The 24,018-nt window shown below is 44.4% G+C and overlaps 3 protein-coding genes across 4 annotated transcripts in view; all 3 read left to right on the forward strand.

Moving 5' to 3' along the window:
* Positions 1–3,509: 3,509 nt before the first annotated feature.
* On the forward strand, positions 3,510–4,856 carry LOC310871774 (metal cation symporter ZIP14-like; the record flags this gene model as incomplete). The annotated part of the gene is made up of 1 exon (XM_083783411.1): positions 3,510–4,856. The coding sequence occupies one exon, from the start codon at positions 3,510–3,512 to the stop codon at positions 4,854–4,856; it is 1,347 nt and encodes a 448-aa protein (XP_083639537.1).
* A 2,993-nt stretch (positions 4,857–7,849) lies between these two features.
* On the forward strand, positions 7,850–22,291 carry ptar1 (protein prenyltransferase alpha subunit repeat containing 1). 2 transcript variants are annotated; one of them, XR_014570420.1, is made up of 8 exons: positions 7,850–7,946; positions 10,333–10,502; positions 11,398–11,464; positions 12,666–12,770; positions 13,798–14,056; positions 14,445–14,794; positions 17,838–21,646; positions 21,731–22,291. XR_014570420.1 is itself a non-coding variant. In XM_083784800.1 (7 exons), the coding sequence occupies exons 1-7, from the start codon at positions 7,861–7,863 to the stop codon at positions 18,301–18,303; spliced, it is 1,503 nt and encodes a 500-aa protein (XP_083640926.1). In that variant the 5' UTR covers positions 7,850–7,860; the 3' UTR covers positions 18,304–22,291. The 2 variants fall into 2 exon arrangements, 1 of the variants encoding a protein (XP_083640926.1); XM_083784800.1 differs by having other exon boundaries at positions 17,838–22,291.
* A 1,247-nt stretch (positions 22,292–23,538) lies between these two features.
* Positions 23,539–24,018, forward strand: part of apba1a (amyloid beta (A4) precursor protein-binding, family A, member 1a) — a gene marked incomplete at its 3' end in the record, with an annotated part of 49,183 nt that continues 48,703 nt past the window's right edge. The window contains exon 1 of the mRNA XM_083783413.1: positions 23,539–23,634. The remainder of the gene's footprint in view (positions 23,635–24,018) is intronic.

The raw sequence follows: 24,018 nt of genomic DNA on the forward strand, positions 1-24,018 counted from the left end.
GTTCAACATGTTCAATACAAACACCTGTCCGCTGTTGGCCTGAATTGTTGTTTATCTTATGAGTAGCCCTTTTAAGTGCCTCTTTTGTGCTGTCTAAAAGTCACATCATCAAATATGACATCAGCTCTCTCCATATTGTGGGAAAGACCGCAGGCACGTACACAAACTGGAGGCCAGTCTATGACGTCAGTTGTCTATATGATGTCAGTACTGTCTGCGATGTTAGTCATATCCATATTTGGGCATCATGAACCGCAGCGCAGACAGAAGCACACACAGCACAGACACAGGTTCCTGCAATAGAGACAAATATTATATGTAAATACTGTAAACTACATGTAAAATAATGTAAACTACATATAAACAAACATTAAAGTCCATTGGCTGGCATGAATTACATCATAATTTAACATATCCTAAACAAATATTAAAGTCCATAGACGTGGCTGGGGACAGGGCATTTAGAATTAGGCTCTAAACAAACATTAAAAGTCTATAGTAGGCTGGCCTATGACGTAAGAAAGCCATGCATTGGAGGGGCTAGCGCCGCTCCAAAACCTGAATAGCTTCCATTTCTGGTTTTAGGGCTCTTTTCAGGTCTGAAAACCTAGCGCTGATCCGAGCCCTACGTCACACGAAGCTGATGACGCCAGACTTTGACGTATAGCTTCCGCCTAAAAGAGAGCCAGTGTACCGTTTTCTTGCAAGTGAAACTTTATTGTGTGTGAACATTAAAGCAATGTATAGAAGAGAGGACAACTTGTATGAGATCTTGGACCTGGAGAAGGGAGCGTCTCCTGAAGACGTCAAGAGGGCCTACAGGAAACTGGCATTGAGGCATCACCCCGATAAGAACCCGGGCAATCCGGCAGCCGCCGATAGGTTCAAGGAGATCAGCAACGCCAACAGCATCCTCAGCGATCACAACAAACGGAAGGTCTACGACGAGTGTGGCTCCATGGGGGTCTACGTGGCGGAGCAGTTTGGGGTGGTGGACATCGCGTCCAAGTGTTGGTTCAAGGCACTCGTGGCTTTCTGTACTATCTTGTGTGCTATTTTAACCTGCGGCTGTTGTTTCTGTTTCTGCTGTGGCCTCTGCGGGAGGTGCAACTATCAAGCGGACGAGTGTGGATGCATAGACACGGGGGATGCGACACATGACAATGACAGTCCTGATGATCCGTCTTGAAATCTGATTTGATCTCTCACTCGTCGTGCTGCGGGTATCGGATGACGGGGAACACCGTCCATACATCTTTGTTGATATCAATTAGAGTGTATGACTGCGATGCGGTGTACATTTATTTGGGTACTGTACGATTTTCGTGACGTGACGTGATGTGGCGGCCAAGTCAATGGACTTTTCATGTTTGCTTTTATGCAATCCACCCGTGGCGTCATGTTTGTGCGTGACTCAAATGCGCCCCTCACTTCACACAAGTTTGATTTTATTTTTTAGATCTGATATTTTTACTATATTGAAATTGCATGAAATAGTGGTTCATTCATAACGTATAGCTGTCCTTCCTAGAAACGTGGTGGAGACTGGAGTACAATATTTGGCATTGAAGTGTAATGGAGTGAATGTCTTAATAATAATTCTGGGTGCCTGCCATGCAATGGCAGAAACACAGGTTGAAATTCGCAACACATACTTAATCATCGTAATCAAGACACGAAACTTTGACGTCTATGGCCGGCCACACGGTTTACCAAAGCCCCAGAATATATACATCGAAACGTGCGGCTCGGCCGGGAATGGTGTGCTTGTGCTTTTCTTTCCGTTTCGGGTTACCGTGCCGACGTAATTCGCAATAAACGACGCAAAATATGCCCCATTTAAAGTCAATAGGGAAACGCGGGTAAAACAGAAAACGACACGACACTCAACGGTTTGAGATAGTGACTGATAGTTCTCTTTTAAGTCGAACTGCGTTATATCAGTATCGACCGGTTTTACACAGCAAATAAAAAATCACACTTGTGTGAAGTGAGCGGTGTCCATGCACTGTATTTATTTATATCTACGTGACATCTTACGTCATCATTTAGTGCCCTGGCCTAAACAAACACAAACATAAGTCCATATAGACTTGGCTGGAAAATGACTTATGTCATAATTAAGTGCTCTAAACAAACATTAAAACATCCATAGATTTAGCTGCCACTTGATGTATAATCTACTAAATGGTATTCTTGGAGGCCCCTCAACAACAATGAGGGTAGTGGTGTTCTGTATCATCCAATTTGCCTGGCACAACAGAGAGTTGGTGTCTCTTTTTAGCCCGTTTCGAGGTCGATCATTGCGACTGTTATCGACACGTGTTGCATGTCCTATTCATGTCCTCGTCTACAGCAGTGGTTTCCAAAGTGCGGTCCGGGGACTCCCAGGGGTCCTTGAGGGAGTTCCAGGGGGTACCCAGCTAAATGATAGTTTCGAACCAAATGGACCCTTATGGGTCTGTAACTGTAAAATGTCTAAAATGGAACCAAATGGACCCTAACGGGTCCATATGGTTCCATTTGTACACTCTCAGAGTTAAATTAACATTGATTTTACAATATAAATTGGGGCTCCCAGAGATATAAATGCCATTAAATGTGGGTCCGTGGACTAATGCATGTCAAACTGGGGGTCCTTGAAATTAAACGGGTTGAGAATCACTGCTAGAGCTGTACACATCTTTTCTAATGGGGGTCCGCAGGATAATTAGTGTCAATTTGGGTGTCCTTGACGTGAAACAGTTTGAGAACCCCTGGTCTACAGTACTGGTTGCTGCTCAGCTCTGCTGTGCTGCTGCTGCCTTTCAGCTCAGTTCTGTGGTTTGTTAATCGTTGCACTCCCGCCACCACCCCACCAGCTTCCACCTGTATGGGCTCCGTTTTTAAAATGTGAGGCATAGAAAGTGAACTTTCCCCAACACTGCCAGCCAAGTTTATGGACTTTAATGTTTGTTTAAGGTAAATTATTATATATATTTATATAGACTCCTGCCAGCGGAGTCTATGGACTTCTTTCCCAAAGTTGGACCCACCGTGCGTCATAGACTGGACCTCCACGTTCTCCGACAACCGGCACTGACATCACAGCACTGACGTCACCGTGCATTCGGCATATACTCACTGAACGGATCGTGGGTTTGTCGAGAATAAGGTCCTGCGACGCTGAGTGCCACAGAAAGTATCACACAGTCTGACACAGAGTGCTCTGCAGGAACCCTGTGTCAGGGCTGATGTCACGCCTACCTAGTTGTGACGTCATCCCCTCCTTATATAAGGCATTTTGCCAGCACCGTCTCTGTCGCATTATCATTTTCTATCGTGTCTTTTTGAGAATCTAAAGTAAGCCTTTCAGTTTAAGTTTTATTAACTAGTCCGTAAAGGTAAAGATATAGCCAAGACCCAACTCCGGATTATACCAGCTGGTCAGCTCCTGTGACCAAGGACCTTCTCCACCCTTACACCCTGTCAGACGAAGGCCCTCTCCGAATAGCGGAGGAGCCATCACGATGAAGTATCGGTTCAGCCGTGGCCGCGTGGGCGCCACGACCACCGCCCCGGCGCTCGCCGTTCTCCTGCTGCTGCTATCCTTCGGCGGGACGGTGCAGGCCCACCGGGGGCCAGGGGTCCATCCCCCTCCCGCCCAGGAGGATGCGCTCCGGGGCCTGCTGGCCGCCTACGGAGACGACGGCCCCGTCCCAGTGGCCGAGCTGCGCTCGCTGCTGACCACTCTCAGCCGGAGTCCACCGGCCGTGCGGCCCGAGGCCGACGGCTCCGAGTGCCTGCCTGAGGGCGTGCTCGAGCAGCCGTGTCTGGACGCCAGGGCCTGCGAGAAGAAGAAGGAGGTGGCGGCGGCGGTGGAGGAGGAGGAACAGGAGCCCGGCGCTCCTAGACGTCGCAGGCCCTCGGACGCCGAGGTGTGGGGCTATGCGCTGGCGTGCGTGACGGTCATCTCGCTGAGCTCGCTGCTCGGCGCCGCCGTGGTGCCGTTCATGGGCAGGGCCTTCTACAAGCGCCTGCTGCTGTACTTCATCGCGCTGGCCATCGGCACGCTGTACTCCAACGCCCTGTTCCAGCTCATCCCCGAGGCCTTCGGCATGAGCCCCACCGTGGACTCGTACGCGCCCGTGTCTGTCGTGCTCTTCGGAGGATTCTACGTGTTCTTCTTCACCGAGAAGATCCTCAAGAGGCTGCTGGGACACAGAGGCAAAGGCCGCGACGGCGGCCACCGCGAGGAGCAGAGCGGCTCGGCCGCGGCTAACGTCGTCGACGTGGAGGAGGGCACGGCAGAGGGTTCGAGCCGAGCCGCCCCCGCCGCCTTCTCCTGGCTGAAGGGTCCTCCGCTGTCGTCCGTCGGCACGCTGGCCTGGATGATCACGCTGAGCGACGGCCTGCACAACTTCGTGGACGGCCTGACCATCGGTGCCTCCTTCTCCACCTCCATCTCGCTGGGCGTGGGCACCTCCGTGGCCGTCCTGTTCGAGGAGCTCCCACACGAGCTGGGCGACTTTGCGGTCCTGCTCAACTCCGGCATGAGCGTCTTCCAGGCGCTGTTCTTCAACTTCCTGTCGGCCTGCTGCTGCTACCTGGGCCTGGGTTTCGGCATCCTGGCGAGCAACAGCTTCTCGCCGGTGTGGATCTTCGGCCTGGCGGGCGGCATGTTCCTCTACATCGCGCTGGCCGGCATGTTCCCGGAGATGAACGCGGTCGCGCGCGAGGACGAGGAGGCGGGCGGCTGGCGCTTCCTGCTGACGTTCGCCATCCAGAATGCCGGCCTGCTGACGGGCTTCGCCATCATGCTCCTCCTGACCACCTACGCGGGGGAGTTGGAGAGTGCTCTGGTGCACACGCCCTAAACACTGGTTAACTCTGTTTTAACCATGTTGGAGAGTGTATGGGAAGCCGTTTAAGCCATAAATGCATAGTCAACTCGCACATACAACTTCTCTTGCACATACATATATATTGGTACTTCACTTGCACATACATGCATATCTCACATACACATACATGCATACTTCACTTGCACATACATACATTTAGTTAGGCTACTTCACTTGCACATACATACATAGCCTACTTCATTTGCACATACGTTACTCATTCTTGAGATGAGGGACAAAAGTATGTCCCACACATAAAAATAAATTAATTCATAAAAATAAAAGCACTTGCAAAGTTATGTAATACAGTTGTGTATTCTTATGACATTAATTTCATTATATATTTTTTCATATTCCATCTGAATTAGTTAAAAGCAGGCTCTGTACCCAAACATGCCTGTATTTAGCCTGTCCCCAGCAACTGGTCATAATTTCAAACAGCCAAAAACGTGTCTAATACTGTCACAATCCCATAAATATACATACTAAATGAAAGTAGATTGTCAACAACATAGCAAACAATATACACAGTTAAATTTAATTCATATTTTCCAATAAATATCTCATATCAAATGTGTGTCCCACGTCTCCGTCAACTCCGTCAGGTTTTCTAAAAGTCTTAAATTAATCCGAAAATATTGTCGACAGATTTAGCCTGAAGACTCCTTTTCCAAGTCCTGTTTATATTTGTTGCAACAGTGGAGCACCTGGTCTGACAAGCATTCAATTGTTTGATATTTTAAACAAACAATGTTGATATCAATGTGGTCACAGCTTTTACATGTCAACTCCGTCAGGACATTATTATGATCTTTGTTAAGAATTCCAAAATAATGTTTAGTATTTTAGTTTAGGGTTAGGTTTAGCTAACAACTGAAGAAAAAACGAAATGGCTACATTGTACTACAGAGGGTTAAGATGAAAAATAATGCCATTTTGTCAACTCCGTCAGACGTCAACTCCGTCAGGTTTTGTGTATGACGGAGTTGACATGTATCTGACGGAGTTGACAAAAGTGTTCCTAAAACAATAAGATTATAGCTTTTGAATAATGTGAAGTAATAATATATATATATCCACCCACTTTTTGAGTGGTGCAACCACTCCAAGGAACAGCTCGGTTCACACGGGTGTGGACCATCATGTCTTGCTAAATGTCCTCTCGAATACTGGTTTTCGCCATAATGTGCTAGGCTGGTTTAAAAGCTACTTATTTGGCCGCACACAGTGTGTTAAATTTGGTGACACACTGTCTGACTCTATCACCCTAGAGAAAGGAGTCCCTCAAGGTTCCATTCTAGGACCTTTGCTTTTTCTGCTGTATGTGAACCATATTTGTAGTCAATCCAAGCATAGTAGGTACCATATGTATGCAGATGACACAATTCTGTATTCCTGTGCCCCCTCACTTGATGTGGCAGTGTCAAACTTGGCCTCTGACTTTGTCTCCTTGCAGCATGAACTGCTAAACAGCAAATTGCTATTAAACGGCCACAAAACCAAGGCCATGCTATTTTCTCCAAATAGCCTAGTCAATGTCCCCTCAAATATCACCACTCTGGATGGAGTATCCATCGAATGGGTTGAGTTGTATAAATATCTTGGGATTTGGTTGGACAACAAGTTAAACTTCAACACCACATTGACACCTTGGCAAAAAAGCTTAAGTTCACACTGAGCTTCTTCTACAGAATGAAGTCCTGCTTTTCTAATGCTTCTCGCAAAAAGCTGGTTACAGGCCTTTTCATGTCGCAGCTTGATTATGGAGATACTGTCTACCGCTTTGCTAGTTCCTCAACTCTGAGCAAACTTGACCCCCTGTTTCATGCTGCATTGAGGTTTATAACCAATTCCCCCTATAGGACTCATCACTGTACTCTGTACGCCCTTGTGGGTTGGTATTCCTTAACGTCTCGCAGGTTGCTACATTGGTATACTCTCATTTATAAAGCCATTCTTGGTAACCTCCCACGTTACATTGGTTCTAAATTTGAACTTGTCCAAAACTCTCTCAACCTCAGATCAAATGGTTGGTTACGCTATGTCGTGCCCCCAACAAAATCTGAGGCTGGGAAAAAAAGCATTGCTTATTTCGGACCCTGGTCTTGGAATGACCTACAGTCCAGACTCAAACTGGCTGCTGTGATTCCCCTAGTGAGCTTTAAATGGATTGCCATGGGCACACTTCCCATACACTGCTCCTGCTTTGACGTATAGCAACTGTCAGCTTGCTTTTTTAGTCAACTAGCAATTCCCGTTGCTTAGATTTTTTAGTCCTTACTGGTCGCGTTCCTGTTCTCCCTTTTAGCTTCTTTGGTAGTGGGTACTGTATTAATGAGCATTGTATGTCTGTCCTGTTTTTTGTTGTTATTTTTTGTTACTGGCAGAGTTGTGTCACTTATTTTGCCTATTGTTCTGGCCAGTTCACACTTGTAAACGAGACTTCAGTCTCAATGTGGTTTTTACTGGTTAAATAAAGGTTAAATAAAATAATAAAAAAATACTTGTAAAACTGTGATGTGACAATAAAAGATGATTCTGATTTAAATTAATTATATTAATATAAATATTTGTCCTGTCCAAATATTTGAAAGCTTAATGTAGGCTACTACTGCTGTAGACCATAGAGCTGTAACCTGTAAACTGAGCAAAATAAGTTTATTTTCAACACAAACACACACACACACACACACACACACACACACATGCGCACTTGGAGGATGCACGCACGCACGCACAAACGCACACACACACACGCACACACACACACACACACACACACACACACACACACACACACACACACACACACACACACACACACACACACACACACACACGTACACACAGCACGGCACGGCACGCTCGACGTCACGTATCAACAACGACCCGGATGAACATAGTAGAGCATGATGATGACGCACGGGGTCGTGGTGACGTCATCCTCGGGATTACTATTATTTTATTTTTTTTAAAGATGGCGGAGTCCGAGGAGGAGGTCGATGTGTTGGTGCGGAGGGTGGTCAAAGACATCACCAACGCCTTCAAGAAGAACCCCAACATGCAAGTATTACACTGTATAGTTACTGGCATCAGTGCATGTAATGTCGCTGTCCGCCGGCCGACGACGAGTTGTTTTGTCGGGCTATAGGAGGTGTCGCTTTTGTCGGCGAACGACACCGTCGTACTGCAGCAGCGTTGTTGTGACTGAGCCACGGTAATGGAATGGAGAGCATCAGCAAGGCTAATAAACCATCACACACTCAAACAAACAAACAAACAGTGCTGGAAGAACAATTAAGTGCTCTCATTTTGTACTTTAAAGAAATAGCTCTCAAACTTCTACATTTCAAGGTCTCCCCTAAACTCTTGACAGTGTACACCATGCAACCAAATGCACCCATGGAAGTTATCTGGAACCCTTTGGGGTTTGTACACTGTCAAAGACAGTCAGTTACAGACCTGTAAGGGTGAATTCCCAGCAAGCCAAATGACATTATGATGACGTCCTCCGGTGACGTTCAGGACTAGGCCAGATCACAGCCCATATGGGGATGATCTTTACGTCATTTCCAGGACGTCTTCACAAATTAATATAGCTTATTCTGGGCCAGATCTGACTAGTTATGATATGACTTAAGTGGATTCTGGCCTCGATCGGACTCTCTCTGATTCATCCAACGATGTCCGTCTCAGTGGGCAGAATGTATGTTGGTTGAAATAAGGTGATGTTCTTGGCTAGCCGCAATTTGCAACTCTAGATTTTTTTATAATGGGATGAATCTAGAGTTGCAATACCCTCCATTGACTCTCCACTCATCCAATTTGGTTTGCGATCTGCTTGTCTTAAACTATGTTAAACTCACCAACATTGCAGCTGTAGTCCAAGCTTGAATTATCCTCTTTCAATCTGCCGGGCTTGTTTTTCATAAAAATCCACCGTAGACATGTTATGAGCTACTTTCTGTCAAGACATCCTCTGCAGGTTATTCTTTTTCTAAGTGTTGCAGTTTGGAAGCACTCATTTTTGTTAACGGGTCGCGCTGCTGCCTCCTGCATTATGTGCAAATTCGAAACGGGTGTTACGCAGGCTCGTTCAGTGACATACGACTAGTGCTTCCAAACTCCAGCACTTAGAAAAAGAATCACCTGCACAGAATTTGTGGCTGCCACATAAAAAGTCCATAGACTTGGCTGCCATGTGATGTCATTTCTGAAAGCCAGAAAAACAAAGTACCACTACCAGCATAGCGCACGAACATAATGTAGAAATATTAATACTGGGGAGCCCGCTGGCCTAGTGGTCCAGGTGCATGCCACATATAGGCTCTGGCCTGACAGTGCGTCGTGTGTTCGAGTCCTGTTCATGACGACCTTTGCTTCATGGCTCTCCCCTTCTCTCTCTCCCTCTTTCCTGTCCGTCTTCACTGTAACTATCAATAAAGGCACAAAAGCCAAAAACGAATCTTTAAAAAAATAAAAATGTAATACTAAATAGTAATAAACTGAATTATTGCTTGAGTAAAAGTGCAACAATATTGACATGATTGAATATAGCCTACAGTGCCAAAGTCAACCTGTTCAAATGTTTACAATTGTGTCAAACTTTGGCGAAATAATTTAGAAAATAGCTGATCCGCAAGCTGCAGACATGATGCCATTGTTGAATAAAATGGGGCTTGTTTAGCTGGTTAATGCATGTTGTAATAATATTAATGTAAATCTACAAAGTCACTTGTAACTGACAAATGACCAAAGGGTGGCCAAGTGGGCCAACGCCTTCTAGAAGAATCCCAACATGCAAGTGAATAAACTTAAAGTGTTGCATGTTGCACTGCATCGCTATCTGATGAGGAGTTGTTGTTGTCAGCTCCGGTTCGTTGATTGTTGTCGAGCAACACTGTCATACAGTACTGCTGGGAAAGTAATACAAATAAAATCATTATTACTGATGGAGGATCAAATGGGACGATCAAATGGGAAGACTTGAGACCTGAGGCCGATTTAAGATAAATAAGTCTTCTAAATCCTAACAGTATTCTGAAAAACGTTCTATAGTGGTGCTCAAACTTTTTCATGTCGAGGACCCCCAAAATCGTGTTGTACTATTTAGTTCCATGCAGGTTTTACTGTTTTTGTTTTGACTGAAATTAAGTGTAAAAATACTGTTACAAGTAAAAGTCATTGTTCAAAAGTATTGGCATCAAAAACAATATTGAAGCACAATTACTCAATATGAAGAATGCCCATTTAAGAATGAAATATTATCATAGTATTGGACTTGGACTACAATTATTGATCATCTACAAATGAATTAGCCAATCTTTACATTTATTTATATTTATAAATAAATAGACGGTGCTTTCCGTCTAAACAAAGCACTCTTGATATTTGTCTTTGCTTTAAGCCTCTGACCCTGTGTGTTTCTTTCCCCCTCCGTGGTGTGCAGCGATGAGATCGGTCTCATCCCGTGCGTGGAGGCACGCTACAACCGCAGCCCCATCGTGCTGGAGGAGAACAAGCTGGGCGTGGAGAGCTGGTGTGTGAAGTTCCTGCTCCCGTATGTCCACAACAAGCTGCTGCAGCACCGCCAGCGCAAGCACTGGCTGGACCCTGAAGGTATGCGGCTCCAAAACACACTGATTCTCAACGATACTGGAAAGCTCGCCTCAAAACAGTCACCACGGGGCGCACAACTGGCGGAACTAATCGTCCTGGTATTCCTAAACTAGTAAACTATGCTTAAAACGGTTAAACCTAAACTTATTCCTAACCTTACCCTCAGTAAAACGGTGCCTAAACCTAACCCTGTTCCTAAACGTAACCCCAGTGAAACTATGCCTAACCCTAAACTTATTTCTTATTCAGGAAAACAAATACAAGACGGCTATGAGGTCTCGAAAGCTTGCCAGCCTTAGCAACGGTTGCTAAACTATTTGGATTGGCATTGGACAATCAATTTGAGGTTGGGTTTAGCGAATGGCTAATTCCATGTTTTTGATGTGGTCCACCCATGTGACACTTACTGTAGGCCCCGTTTCTAGTAGTGAAAACGGCGAAATAAAATGTCAAGATGTGCCTTCCGTTTTGGACGGAGCCAGTGTTTTTGGGGGTTGAAAACGCAATGATGTGAAACCCCGTTCCAGAGTGGCAATCTTTGAAAACGCTCTGCCTCTCGTCTCCATGTAAATGGTCAAACACGACAAAACGTGTGACATCATGGCTCACGCCATAATGTGCGCTTTTACATAGATGTAGTAACTGTAACTGCAGAATAAAAAGTGAGAACACAGCGGCACTTTGTCGCTTTCTGTTCTGATCATTGCCGCGTAAACGTGGCCCAAGTGCCATTTGTAGCAATCTTGTGTGGGCGCCATCCCCGTTGTGCTGTGAGTGTCTCAGCTCCAAACCTGGATTTGACTGCTGTGTTTGTGTGTGTCTTCCACCAGAGCTGGGGGTATATCATTTGAAAATGTTGTGTGTGTTTGTGTGTGTCTTTTGTGTGTACACACAGCTCTGGTGGACATCACCTGCACACTACTGCTGCTCAACCCAGACTTCACCACCGCATGGAATGTCAGGTATGACGGTCTGACCCAGCCCCATGTCCCTGACCATAAGATACATAAAGTAAATGTCTGTTTTGCACAGTGCAAACATGACAGATGATAACGTATACATTATACGTTTACTAAGATTCCCAAATGTGAAGGCTTATCCTATTTGTATAAGAAGTTAAGAGAATCTACTTGCCCGCCAATGGGTGTCTCTATGGTCTTTGTAGAGAATCTGGAATGTCGACTTAAAGAATTGGCAGCAGCTGGTCAATTGGAAAAGAGTCTGGGAAAATATTCCCCTCTCATCACGAAATGATTAACCATCACATGTTGAATTTTAAATTCACTCATAGATTCTATTTGACTCCCAAGGAAACGTTCTCAACTCTGGCTCTGTACAACTGCATCAATTACAAATAGGGAACATATCCATATGATTTGGGAGTGCCCAGATGTTGATCATTTTTAGTTCAGAAGTATTATCCGAGGTATTGTTAACTCGTATTCCCCTCTTGCCTAATATTTTTATGTTGAATGACGATTCAGCGATCGGGTTGACAATGCCAAAAAGCCGACTTGTGCTCTTAGGGCTGACGGCTGCAAAGAAGGTCCTAAGATGAAAACCTCCCCAAAAACTTAAAGTCCTAATGGATCCACATGATCTCTTTGGAACTCTCTATAGCGTGAACCAATGGGGCAAAAGAAAATACGCTTGACATCATTAAACCATGCCAACATAACAATACATCCATTTATTGTCTTGATTATTGTTATTTCTTCTCTCCTTTACCTTTCTTTTTTCCAACGGTATTGTACCTATATTTGATTTAGTTCTTTGCTGTATTGTCATTTTGTATTTATTTGTATTTGCTTACTTATCTGTCCCGTCTATGCTGTTCAACCTGTGGGTTGGGGGGTAGGGGAAACCTTTATTAACAAAATAAATTACAATAAAAACTTGATCACAAAAAACAATGACTGTACCAATTATCAAAATAATCTGCTACTGCCAAACAGGACATACAATGTTTATTATACAATTATTTTATACCTTCAAAGATTAAAAACAATTACATACATCGTATCACTTTTGAAGTCATACCGTCTTGTTTTGCTTTCTGGTCAAATACTGACGACTAATAATGACCTTTCTCAGTTCTCCGTAGTCCTGGCCAAGACAGGCCAGTGCTGGGAACCCCTAAACCTTGAGGACATTGTGTTGCAGGAAGGAACTAGTGCAGTGCGGTACGCTGAACCCAGAGAAGGACCTCTACCTGGGGAAACTGGCCCTGACCAAGTTCCCCAAGAGCCCTGAGACATGGATCCACCGGTAGGTCTCTGAGAACATCGCATGTTGCCCGCTGCCCCTTTGCAAATGAACGTGAACATTGAAGCGCTTTTATAGCGCTGGATTTAGTGGATTAAGAGCGTCTGCTAAATGCCTAAATTGTAAATTGTATGGAAATGGGGGATATCATCACTAGTCCTAGTCCAAAAACGACTCTAAACGAGTCAGCTGTTCTGCATACTGCTGCGTTTTTATTGTGCAACTCTTGCAGGCACTAGTAGACACCCAGCAAGTATATGCAGAACAACTAGTTTTAGGACCTGAGGGAGCGATAGTGATACTCACTGGCTGTTCTACGAAACATACGGGAATGAGATCACTGGTGCTCATGAACACGGCAACATACACATTTGATCTTCCGCGTCACGCTGTCAAACTACGGAAGTGTAACTTCTTAATGTGTCCACCCGAGGCATAAAATGTTAACTTAAAAACAACCAAGTTAATTTGGGCAAATAAATCAAAATAAATAAACACTAGACAAGAGAAACCCAAATGAAGAAACAAATTAATTACAAATAATTATGACAGCCAAGTGGGTTTCTGTCCAAATTCCTTTTCCTTTCACTGCTGTCATTTTCTATTCTGTGTTCTATGCTATTGTCTTTGTGATATGAACCTCGATGGCCTGATATGAGATAAATATGATGATGATTCTTATTACTCCTTGCATACACTGGGTGCTGCAGCAGATAAGGAACTAAAGATTATTATTATTAACCCATTTTGGGGCGGGAACCCCTTTTGGTGTTAGCATTATATTATGCTTTAGCTATTGAAAAATAGCAGATCTACAAGCTCATAGCGCGCCACCGAGTGGCACGCTACGAGCTTGTAGTTCTGCTATTTTTGAAGAATCGTGAAAAGTGACATGAAAGTGTTTGAGAGCGACTGACATAGGAAAAAGCTGCTTTTTCAAGAAAACAGTCAGGATTTAGAAGACATTCGCAGAATCGTTCCCAGGTCAAAATGGTAACTTATTATTGATCATGCGTGCTCGCTTGCACAGACGCTGGGTGCTGCAGCAGGTGATGCGCGAGTGCTGCGTCCTCCAGGGCGGTCGGAGGAAGGAGCGAGGCGACGAGCCGTCGCGGTGTGACGCTGCGGCAGCTGCAGAGCGCGGCCAGCAGCTCGCCAAGCGGCTGGCCCGCACCATGCGGCAGGAGATGAGGGTGTGCGCCGACGCCGCCGACCGCTACCCCTCCAACTACAACGCCTGGTCCCACCGCACATGGGTGCTCCAGCACATGGCCAAGGACAACGTGAAGGTAGGAGGAGGAGGGGGGGGGGGGGGGGGGGGGGGGGGCGTGGAGAACGATAGTCCACTAAGGTGGTGGTGGTTTTCGTAAAAGAAGGAAAGGACGCCTGTACTAGGGCTGCGACGGCATGGATTTATTTTATTGCGGTAATACGTCCAGTGTTTACCGGCGGTATCGTGGTATTGGGCGAGACCAGTTTTGGATTTAATAAAACAAATGTATAATAATAATAATAATCGTTATAATGAAACACACTTCTGTTTCAGACTGAAACGTAAAAAGTTCAATTTCACTACGTCTCTAGCCAAAGGAAATCACTTTCCCTACCTTTTTTGTTGTTGTACGTTAAATAAATGTAAAGTAAATGTACTTTGTTGCCGTCCACCACTGACGCTAGGTTCTCCAGGAGGAGCTGTCCTCCATGCGCATGTGGGTGTCCATGCACGTGTCGGACCACAGCGGCTTCCACTACCGCCAGTTTCTGCTCAAGACCCTGGCGCGGCAGGCGGCCGCCACCATGGCGCTCCATGGTGGCGGCGGTCCGCAGCGCCAAGCTCCTCTCCAAGCCAACGGCGAGGCGTCGGACGTAGCAGAAGCCTTCAGTGAGGAGGAGGAGGAGGAGGAGGAGGAGGAGGAGGAGGAACAAGCAGGTCTAACCTCTGTCCATCAGCTGTTCCACCAGGAGCTGGAGCTGTGCACGGACCTGATCCAGTCTTACCCCGGTCACGAGACGCTCTGGTGTCACAGGTGATTCCTCTCAGGCTTGGCTTTAAGAGTACTGGCATTCAATGCCTGTAGATCGGCTATTTCCACAGCGTTTGCCTCTTTCTCTCAGTTAATATTCCATATTTTCATAGTGTTTGCCTCTTTCTCTCAGTTAATATACCATAGTTTGGCCAGTTTAAATACGTATGTTGGTTTTGTTTACTGTTGAGTTGATGTTTTTACCACCAGCTACGTGCTGGTCTAAACAGTTTGAGAACCACTGGACTACATAATGTTTTTACCACCAGCTATGTGCTGGTTCTAAACGCAGGTAGCGACGTGCTCTGCTAGCGCCAGACCACACCTCATTTAAGACCAAATATAATATGATCATTTGGTATTTTAAAACGGGTGCGCGTGGCGTAAACAACAGGACAAATGCATTGGTCGGTCGGAAGATTGCAAGAACATTAACCCATTCTGAACGGGCACCCATTTTGGTGTCAGCATCACGTTATGCTTTAGCTATTTAAAAATAGCAGATCTACAAGCTCATATCGCGCCACCGAGTGGCGCGATACGAGCTTGTAGGTCTGCTATTTTTGAAAAATCGAAGAGCGACTGACATTTTTTAAATCTGATCTCAGGTCAGAATGGGTTCATCAGACCAGTGTGTGTCCGGCGGAAACCTCGTATGAATCTGATCTCAGGTCAGAATGGGTTAAGCACTTGGCTGCATGCGCCCCGGTGCATACTGTAGTTTGGGGCTTAACAGTCTCGTACTGTTAACGCATAATAACCAACCAGGGCCCAGTATGCAAATATGAGGCAGAAGGAAATCTAATAAAGTGATATTGGCCCATTCAGGCCTGACGTGAAATTTAAAAAAAAAAGTTTTTTTTCTGAAAGATTTGAGGCACATTTTCAAAAATAGCAGACCTACAAGCTCGTAGCGCGCCACTCGGTGGCGCGCTATGAGCTTGTAGATCTGCTATTTTTCAATAGCTAAATTATAACGTAATGTTTAAAACACCAAAAGGGGTTCCCGCCCAAAATGGGTTAGTATCGCTACGTGAGGCTAATTATATTTAGAGTCCAATGGTCTTTTGTTCAAATTTAAGTGTAGCTGAAAGTTGCGCAAATAATCTCAGCTCTATCATAGGCATCTGTCAGTGATGATTGATTGATTGAAGTATTTATTAACAGTTTGCAGAATTACAGTACATTTCAAGCACAACTCAATACAAAAAACTGTTTTTTATTTTTATTGAGGGTCCACCTTGTTCAATTCATCATAACATTTAGAGACATACAAATATACACTTCTATATAGCCAAAAAACATGGCGATGGATTGCGCTTCACGCTGTGATGATGGGTTGTGACTTGTGCTCTGTTCGGTGTGTGACACTGGCCCACAACTGCAGTATGCATACCGGTAAATCGTAGATTGGCAACGTTGGGGCTTTTCTTCTTTTTGGAGGGTTCTGAGAATGTTATTTGAAAACCGAGCTGTATGTAGTGTCTGTGAAATTCATACATGGGACGGACAGCGCAGCACAGTACGCTTGCTTCTTGAAGTGCAAAAAGAGCCATATGATGATGCGAGTCGTGTATGACATCGGTACAGTGACGTCCGTATAAATGTCTGGCATCTACAGTATATATATATATATTTTTTTTTCTTTTTTTTCTTTTTTTTAATGTTTTTGTTTTGCGGCTTTTGCCTTTTATTTTATATTTTTTATAGAGGGACAGACAGTAGGCTGACAGGAAATGGGGGAGAGAGATGGCGGGTGACATCTTAGACTATATATTAATAGAGACGGCACCGGATTTCTCCTCCCATCCATTAAGTTGCTCAAAAGCGCATGAGCGCTGTTCCTACTCCTTCCGGGTAGGAACAGAGTGCATTCTGGGATGGATTGGGCCCAAACATACAACACGTATCATTGCACACGTTCACGTATGAAACGGCGTTCACGTGTCGTCATGAACGTGCGCAATGATAGTCAACGGACCAGCGTGTTCATGTGTTTGGTGCCAGACTGGATTACCAGCCAAGGTGTCTGGACCGCTGAGCCACGGCCCAGGCCTACAGTACATATTTTTTGTTACTTACCAAGCTGCCTCGCCCTTCATTCAAAAACGTAAATATTATACAGTATAAAATGAAGTGACCTTCAGTGGACCATTATGATCCACTGAAGGTCATGGGCAACTTTTACATAACTGTTTTACACCAAGGTTTCAGTGAATACCAAATTGAGTCGCCGATCTTCGGATTCACATTGGAATGTTGTGCCTCCAATGTGGATTTCAGACTTCATGTGATATATCTATGATGTATGACAATTTGGGCAAGGCTTCAGCCCGATTAGCCAGAACCATTAATTTCCACAGGAGGTATTAAACGTGAAAGAAAGTCCTAAAAGATAGATCCGGACACTGAGCGATATCTAGGGCTGAGCCATGCTGCAAAACGGACAGACAACAAGACGACAAAATGAATGATGATATTGTAGATTTTCATTTTCATTAAAGTTTCAGTTCTGATGTTGGTCACCAGAGGGTGCTGGAAATATGTCTTTGTCTTGTCACTTGGCATTGTGATTTGAACTTTATTTATTTATTGTTATTATTTACCCACTTCAGCTGTGTTTTGGCGCAGTGGTGGCCGTTCACTCCCCCCCGCCACCCCCTCCCCCCACTAGTCGTAGTGGGCATAAATATTCTGTGACTACTTAATGGTAAGAAAAAAAAGGAAATCACTGGCACTGTGTTAATGATTATTTAGTCTGGCATTGACTGAGTGAGTAATTATTTTCATTCGTTTAAAATCAACCGATAGACTTAACTACTTTCATCCTGATGTTCCTATTCTCGGCAGGCAATGGGCAAGTTATAGGTGAACTTTTTCTGCCAATTCTGTAGATCCGTAGAGTAGTGTTGGCTACTTTTCCTCGACACCATTATACGACCAATTATAAATAAAATGGTGCATTCATTTATGCAGAGAGAGAAAAAATATCTATGAATGAGTCTCTGCCCGACAGTGACGATAATGCTTCTCCGACTGATTCCAGGCGTTCCGTCTTCTACCTGTGGCACCACTGGAGGACGGGCCAGCAGCACCCCGGCACCGTGAACGGAGCACACTGCGCCCGCACAGGGTCCGGTGAGACCCCCTCCACCGCTCACACAGACCAGCTGGGTAAGAGCAGCAGCAGCAGCTTCAGCGCGGCAGGCGGAGGCGGCTGCGGGACAGTGGCGGCGGACACCACCACCACCAATAGACTGCCACAGGCTAGCGAAGCTATGGACGTGGATGCCAGGGGCCCCAGGGGGGCCAGCCTGCCGGACCCCCGCGACACCAAGCGACTAAAGAGAGGGCCCGCCGCCATGGCAGCGGCGGCAGCGCCCCCCGGCCCCCCCGTCCTGTCGTTTGAGCACAGCTTTGTACGCGGAATCCTGGACGGGTGCCACGGCCCGGACCAGAGACGCTTTGCTATCGCCTACAAGAAGTGGCTGGATGCGGTCATCGGCCAGTAGCCCCCCCCCCCCGCGCTCTCTATCTCACTCCGACCTCTGTGGAGTTCACAAACCTAGGATCAGCTTCTGCTTCCCTTAATGCTAACCTCTACCGATTTAGGATCTGGAATGAAGTGTTAAACTTAAGCATAATTTATGCTCTGGCGCACAACGCTGTGTCGCGCCCCAAAATATCCGTCCTACACGCTCCCAGTGTGGCGCATCCGTGCCGCTTCGTGAGCTTGTAGGTCGGCTATTTTTGTATGAATTTGGCTTTAAGCCTGATTTGAGCTGGACTCGCGCATGCACTTTAGCCGACGCGTCTGAAACGCAAGCCGATGCTTATGCATCGGATGTGTGTGGTTCGCTCTCCTTTAAGGGGCATTCCACTCATAGGTATATTAATGACATAGTAAAATGTTGAAAATGAGTGGAATGCCCCTTTTAATGTTGGAGTGTAGAATACTACTGGCGAAGTTGCTGACAATAGGGGTCAACGCACGGTGGGTCTGACTGTGCTATTGGTTGCTTTTCTCCCATGATACGAACGACGCGTCTGAAGCTCATGTGTGAGTCCCATTATGCTTGGTCGTGCAGCGGTGTCTTGCGCGCAGAAAATAGCCTACGAGCTAACAGCTCGCCTTGAATACGGCCTGTTTTCTGCACGCGACACCGGCATGCAACTAGACATGAATTAAGCATGAGAAAAAAGGTCTTTTGGGGGCGGGGCAACTTGGTTTCTTCTCTTTTCTCTACGGTGACTGAAAAAAGGATGGGGGGATTCTCACTTGATAGGTCAAGGCAGTTGTGGTGCCACACCCAGGTTTGTTCCTGGAAAAAAACATCTCACTTGTTAGGAGAGCGTGATCTGAGCCAATCAAAACCCCTTCAGAATGGAAAGCTGCATATATCTCTGTGGGACTGGTTAGTAGTAGATTCTGCCTTATTTCAGCTGTCACAATACCTCAGGTCGCATATGGGAAAGGATTACTGTCCACATATAGCAATTTAACAAATTATTTTGTGTCTCTGGCATTCAGCTTCACCTGCATTCACCCAACTCCATTCAGCAAGAAAGTTAGATGATCATTAACATGTCAAATGTTTATTTGAAATCATTGTTTATTTTTGTTAGTTTGTTACCTTTTTGTTCATCCTCACACAATTCTGTCATGTTTTACCTAAAACTAGACTTCTCAACGTTTGAGGATATTATTGCAAGTGGGGCCCCAAAATATCTGGCATAACAAATAACTTTAATACTAAAACATCATATCATTGCTGTTGGGAGGAAACCACCCAACTCCATTTTTCAGTCTTTAGATTATTTTGCATTCTTCATTTCCTGAAAAATGATTATTTTTCATTTCCTGAAAAATGAACATTTTGGAGCTTGGTGGTTTCTTCAGCAGACATATATATATAAAAAAAAATATATATATATATATATATATATTGTCTTTGAACACGTGAAAAATGAGCGTTCATTTTGATACAGATAAATAGGAACTTTAAAGTAGCCTACGTCGGTTACATTGATCCGAGCCGTAACACAGTCGATCGATTGATTGATCAATAATGTAAACGTGCTCTGAAAATGCACGCGGCCCCATGGGCCCACCCATCTGCTCAGCTAACAGATAGGTGGGCCCTGATCCATGATCCACAGAAGGTTGAGAACTGCCGGTCTAGGAGAAAAAGGTTCAACTTCATGCTATGCTGCCAGCTTTAGAACCAAAACGGCAACGTCTGTCAACTCTCACATTAATTTGGCATCAAATCAAGAGTGTTACAATTCACTTTCACCTGCACTTAGAATGGCGAATATTCAAGCACAATGTGGGTTCTGCTTTTCTTTGAGTTATTATTAATTTTTTGGAGGATTAGTTAGCATTTCCATTCTGAAGGGGGCCAGCACTTATTTATGTTTAAATTCTCTCTTACACATCTTTCCCATCTCTGATTTTCTAGCAATTAGGGGTTTGTTCTGTTGTCCGTTTCACTGTATTCTTAATTTTTTTGTTTAGTTTCACCTTTGGGTATAGTCCGTTAACATGTCATTCATTGTTGTACCTGACAAGTTAGTGTGTAGCAAAGACATTAAAGTATCAAAGCTAAAGTAACAAAAAAGCTTGCAAATGTCACAAGACAGCAGTGTTTCCCAAACAATGGGTCAGAATACATTTTTGGGGTGCGGACCCATTTTTTATGGGTCGTGGATATACTATTTCAATAGATTAAAAAATACTTTTCAGGAATATATTTCAGGAGTATCTTTTTAAAGGAATTTCTGAAAACGTCAAAATGGACCATAAATAATCATTTAAGAAAAAAGCTCAAGAAATGAAGTGTTTAATTCACAATGTATTTTTGTAAAGTTCCTGAAGAGATTTATCTTATCTTCAGCAGAAAGAAGTCTGGGAAACACTGTTAGACTGCTTGTGATCACTAACTGAAAGGTAAAAAAAAAAGCAAAACCCCTAACCACATGAACTGTCTTTTATCAACGTGTGCGGTACTTTAACTTATAATGCTTGAATGATGGAGCACTATGGAAATAAGTTCCTGCTACAACCATTGGTGCTACATGCTACTGCAAACACCAGACATGGTGTGCAGTTAGCAACAGGTCAAAAACAATAACCATATTATTATTTTTTGCGGGGGACTATTTTAGGATAATGGTCAAAGTTATTACTTTGGTTGTAGGTTGGTCAACCCTAATATTCCAACTATTGTCCTCTGTTATGTTCTTCTGTCACCGACATATAGCTGGCAACGACGACAGGCTGCCTTCTCTGTCAACATTGCTTTGTTTAAAAAAAGAATATAGACTTTTGCAATTAAAAACTACTCTTTGAGTGGATGTTTCTTCATTGTTCAGGAGGAGTAACTCTTCCTACTTTGGAACATGGGGACCTGTGGTCATTGGTCAGCGGCTGCACAGTTGATCCTGTACAAACACAATGAATGCTGTTTGCTTCCCACCACATTATACTCCGCTAGGGCTGCAACACTATCCAAATAATCAATTTAAGAAGAAAAACATTTGCGATACTCATTTATTTAACCCATTCTGGACGGGAAACCCCTTTGGTTTTTTAACCCTTCTGAACGGGACCCCCTTTTGGGATTACTGTACAGTATTCAAAAATTACAAATGTGACGCTATGTAAATATTTGAAGTTTTTCAGAAAACAAAAAGGGTTTCATTTAATAATCGGTCCCTGTTTTGGCCATTTCATTATTGGTGAAGGTTTTTTTCGTTCTACTGTCAGAAAATGTCAAATTGTGAAAATAGCAGATCTACAAGCTTATATGTGGATATTTTCACAATTTTTGCACAACACTGTTGAGCCACAAAGTATGCAATAATTCAGCTTAAAGTGGCTAATCGTTTCGTTAACGTACTAAAAAAAACAACCTGCTTCTTTATTGATCGAACAAGTTACTGATAGAATAATCACTGAGAAAAGAATGGTTGTTTGCAGCCCTATGTACTCTCAGCTCAACACACAAGCACCAAGAGAATGTCTTGCATTTTCAGTCACATTTTACTATAGGGCTGGGCAATATCCATATTATCAACATTGTGATATGAGACTAGAATATCATCTTGGATTGTCAATACCGTGATGTGGCATAAGTGTGGTGTTTGTCTGGTTTTAATCACCTTGTTTTATAAATTGTTTGTCTACAAGTGTTGCAACACGACACGTGAACGTGTAGAATCTACATGATCACATGTCGTGTTACACTGTAGATATACACTGTAGATTGTGTATTCACATGGTATTGGGGGGAAATACGATAATGGGTATTTGGTCAAAATGGTTGTGAATGATGTTTGATTTTGTCCACATGGCCCAGCCCTAAGTTTTACTTAACCTAGACATAACTAGTACATACTCACCCCCACCCCCACGTGTCACCTAATGTCTTTATGGTATTAAGGTAAAGGAATAGCAATAAAGCCCAAACCATTGTGGTTTATCTCTTTTTCACCTGAGCCTGACATTTATTTATTTATTTTAAATTAAAAACTGATGTTAATGGGAGTAACTGTATGTGACATGCGATTCCTTCGAGACCATAACCATCAGCCAGTGAACTGTGTGGACAGATCATGATGACATTAGTCGTTTCTGGTGTGTGTGCACCTGACAAGTGTATAATGTAATGAAAGGAAATCTCAGTGATTTTGTGAAACCAGCCCTAGCTCAACTCACTGCTGTGTGTATTTAAAAGCTTGTGCCCTGTGGGCAGCTCGAGTGCGATCACAACTTTTCAGAATAGTGTATAGTGTAGCTTTCAAGTCATTGTTTTTTGTAGCTGCATAACAGCTCAATACATGTTCAGTGGCACAAAACATTAAATGGCACAACAGATGATATGAGTTGAGTTTTTTAGTGCAGCACTAAAGCCAAGCACCCCAAACGGTATCTATGTAGCTTTTTACACACACTGCTTTTTCTTTTCTCACTGTGTGTGGACTGAGGAGAGGGGAGGCATGAGATGTCAATCTTTATACTTTTATTGTTTGGCATATTTCATTAGAGAGTCATGACTTCTGCATCATCACCTGAACAGTGACATCAATAAGCAGCTGCCTGAGTTTATTAACCTATTAAAGCCAGAAAAGCATCCGTGTCATTTTAGATGGTTTTTTTTTGCATTGGCTATTCAGCAGGAACACCCCAATTTCACGTAGGCCTACTTTTTCTTTCTCTCTTCACACCCTCACTATGCTATGAGACGAATCCCCTGGCCCAGTCAGGACCTATAGTAGTTCCACATGATCATCCACTCCTGCAAGTATAGGCCTATGGTGTTTTAGAAATGTTGATGGATTGCCCTTTTGGTGACATTTGTGCACCTGCCCCTGCATCCATGCAGTGCACCGCCCAGAATTCTGCCAGGGTTAAATTAACCCTGAATTTGCAGATTGGGGGGGGGGTCTGTGTCTTTGAAATTCAAAGGGTTGACAATCAATGTCTTAAATGAAATAATACATGAGGAGGTGTGGGGGGGAACAAATCTATCTCAATAGAAAAAGCAGTAGACAAAGCCCCCCCCCCCCCATCTCATTTTTGAGATGCGGAGTCGGACCACCCCACCCTCCCACCCGGTGTGTAAATGAGAGTTGCGTGTAAAAGGGGAGGGGCGCGGATTCATTGCGAGTCGCGCAGACGCGCACAGACCGACAGCTGCCGAGCTCAACCGGGCGGCTGAGAGAGAGAGATAGAGAGGCTGAGGCAGAAAGGGGGAGAGTGAGAGGGAAGATGGTGGATTTGCAGGGAGTGGTGGTGGAACGAATCGCAGGCTTGCAAAACATCACTAGAATAAAAGCAGGTGAGTCCACTTAATGTTGTTCTGGACTGGTGCACGGTGACGGAACCAACAATATACGCCTGTTGTTGGACATTATTGATGACACAACACGGGGCTTTTTTATTGACGGTGCAAAAGGGGGGTAAGATTGGGGTGTTTTTCTTTCTTTCATTCATTTTAACTGTTTGTGAATCGGGGCCGGTGAAGATGCTGATCGCTACCAAACCAAACCAAACCATTCGTCCAGGCTGAAACTGAACCAAATCCGTTCAGCTTTAATAATCGCGACCGCATACTTTGTTGACGTGAAGGGGGAAGTCAATGTTCAGAGTGATGTGAAATATAGATCCAGAATCCAGTCCATGGTCTAGGACTATAGGCTACGATGAAGATATTTAACACTCT

Source organism: Protomyctophum parallelum (genome assembly GCF_964188405.1).
Source record: "Protomyctophum parallelum genome assembly, chromosome: 15".
NCBI classification, from domain to species: Eukaryota; Metazoa; Chordata; class Actinopteri; order Myctophiformes; family Myctophidae; genus Protomyctophum; species Protomyctophum parallelum.

Coding starts and splice junctions, on each gene's coding strand:
- ptar1 (XM_083784800.1), top strand. CDS start 7,861: ATGGCGGAGTCCGAGGAGGAGGTCGATGTGTTGGTGCGGAGGGTGGTC. Junction 7,947..10,332: donor TTCAAGAAGAACCCCAACAT/GCAAGTATTACA, acceptor CGTGGTGTGCAG/CGATGAGATCGGTCTCATCC. Junction 12,771..13,797: donor CCTGAGACATGGATCCACCG/GTAGGTCTCTGA, acceptor TCGCTTGCACAG/ACGCTGGGTGCTGCAGCAGG.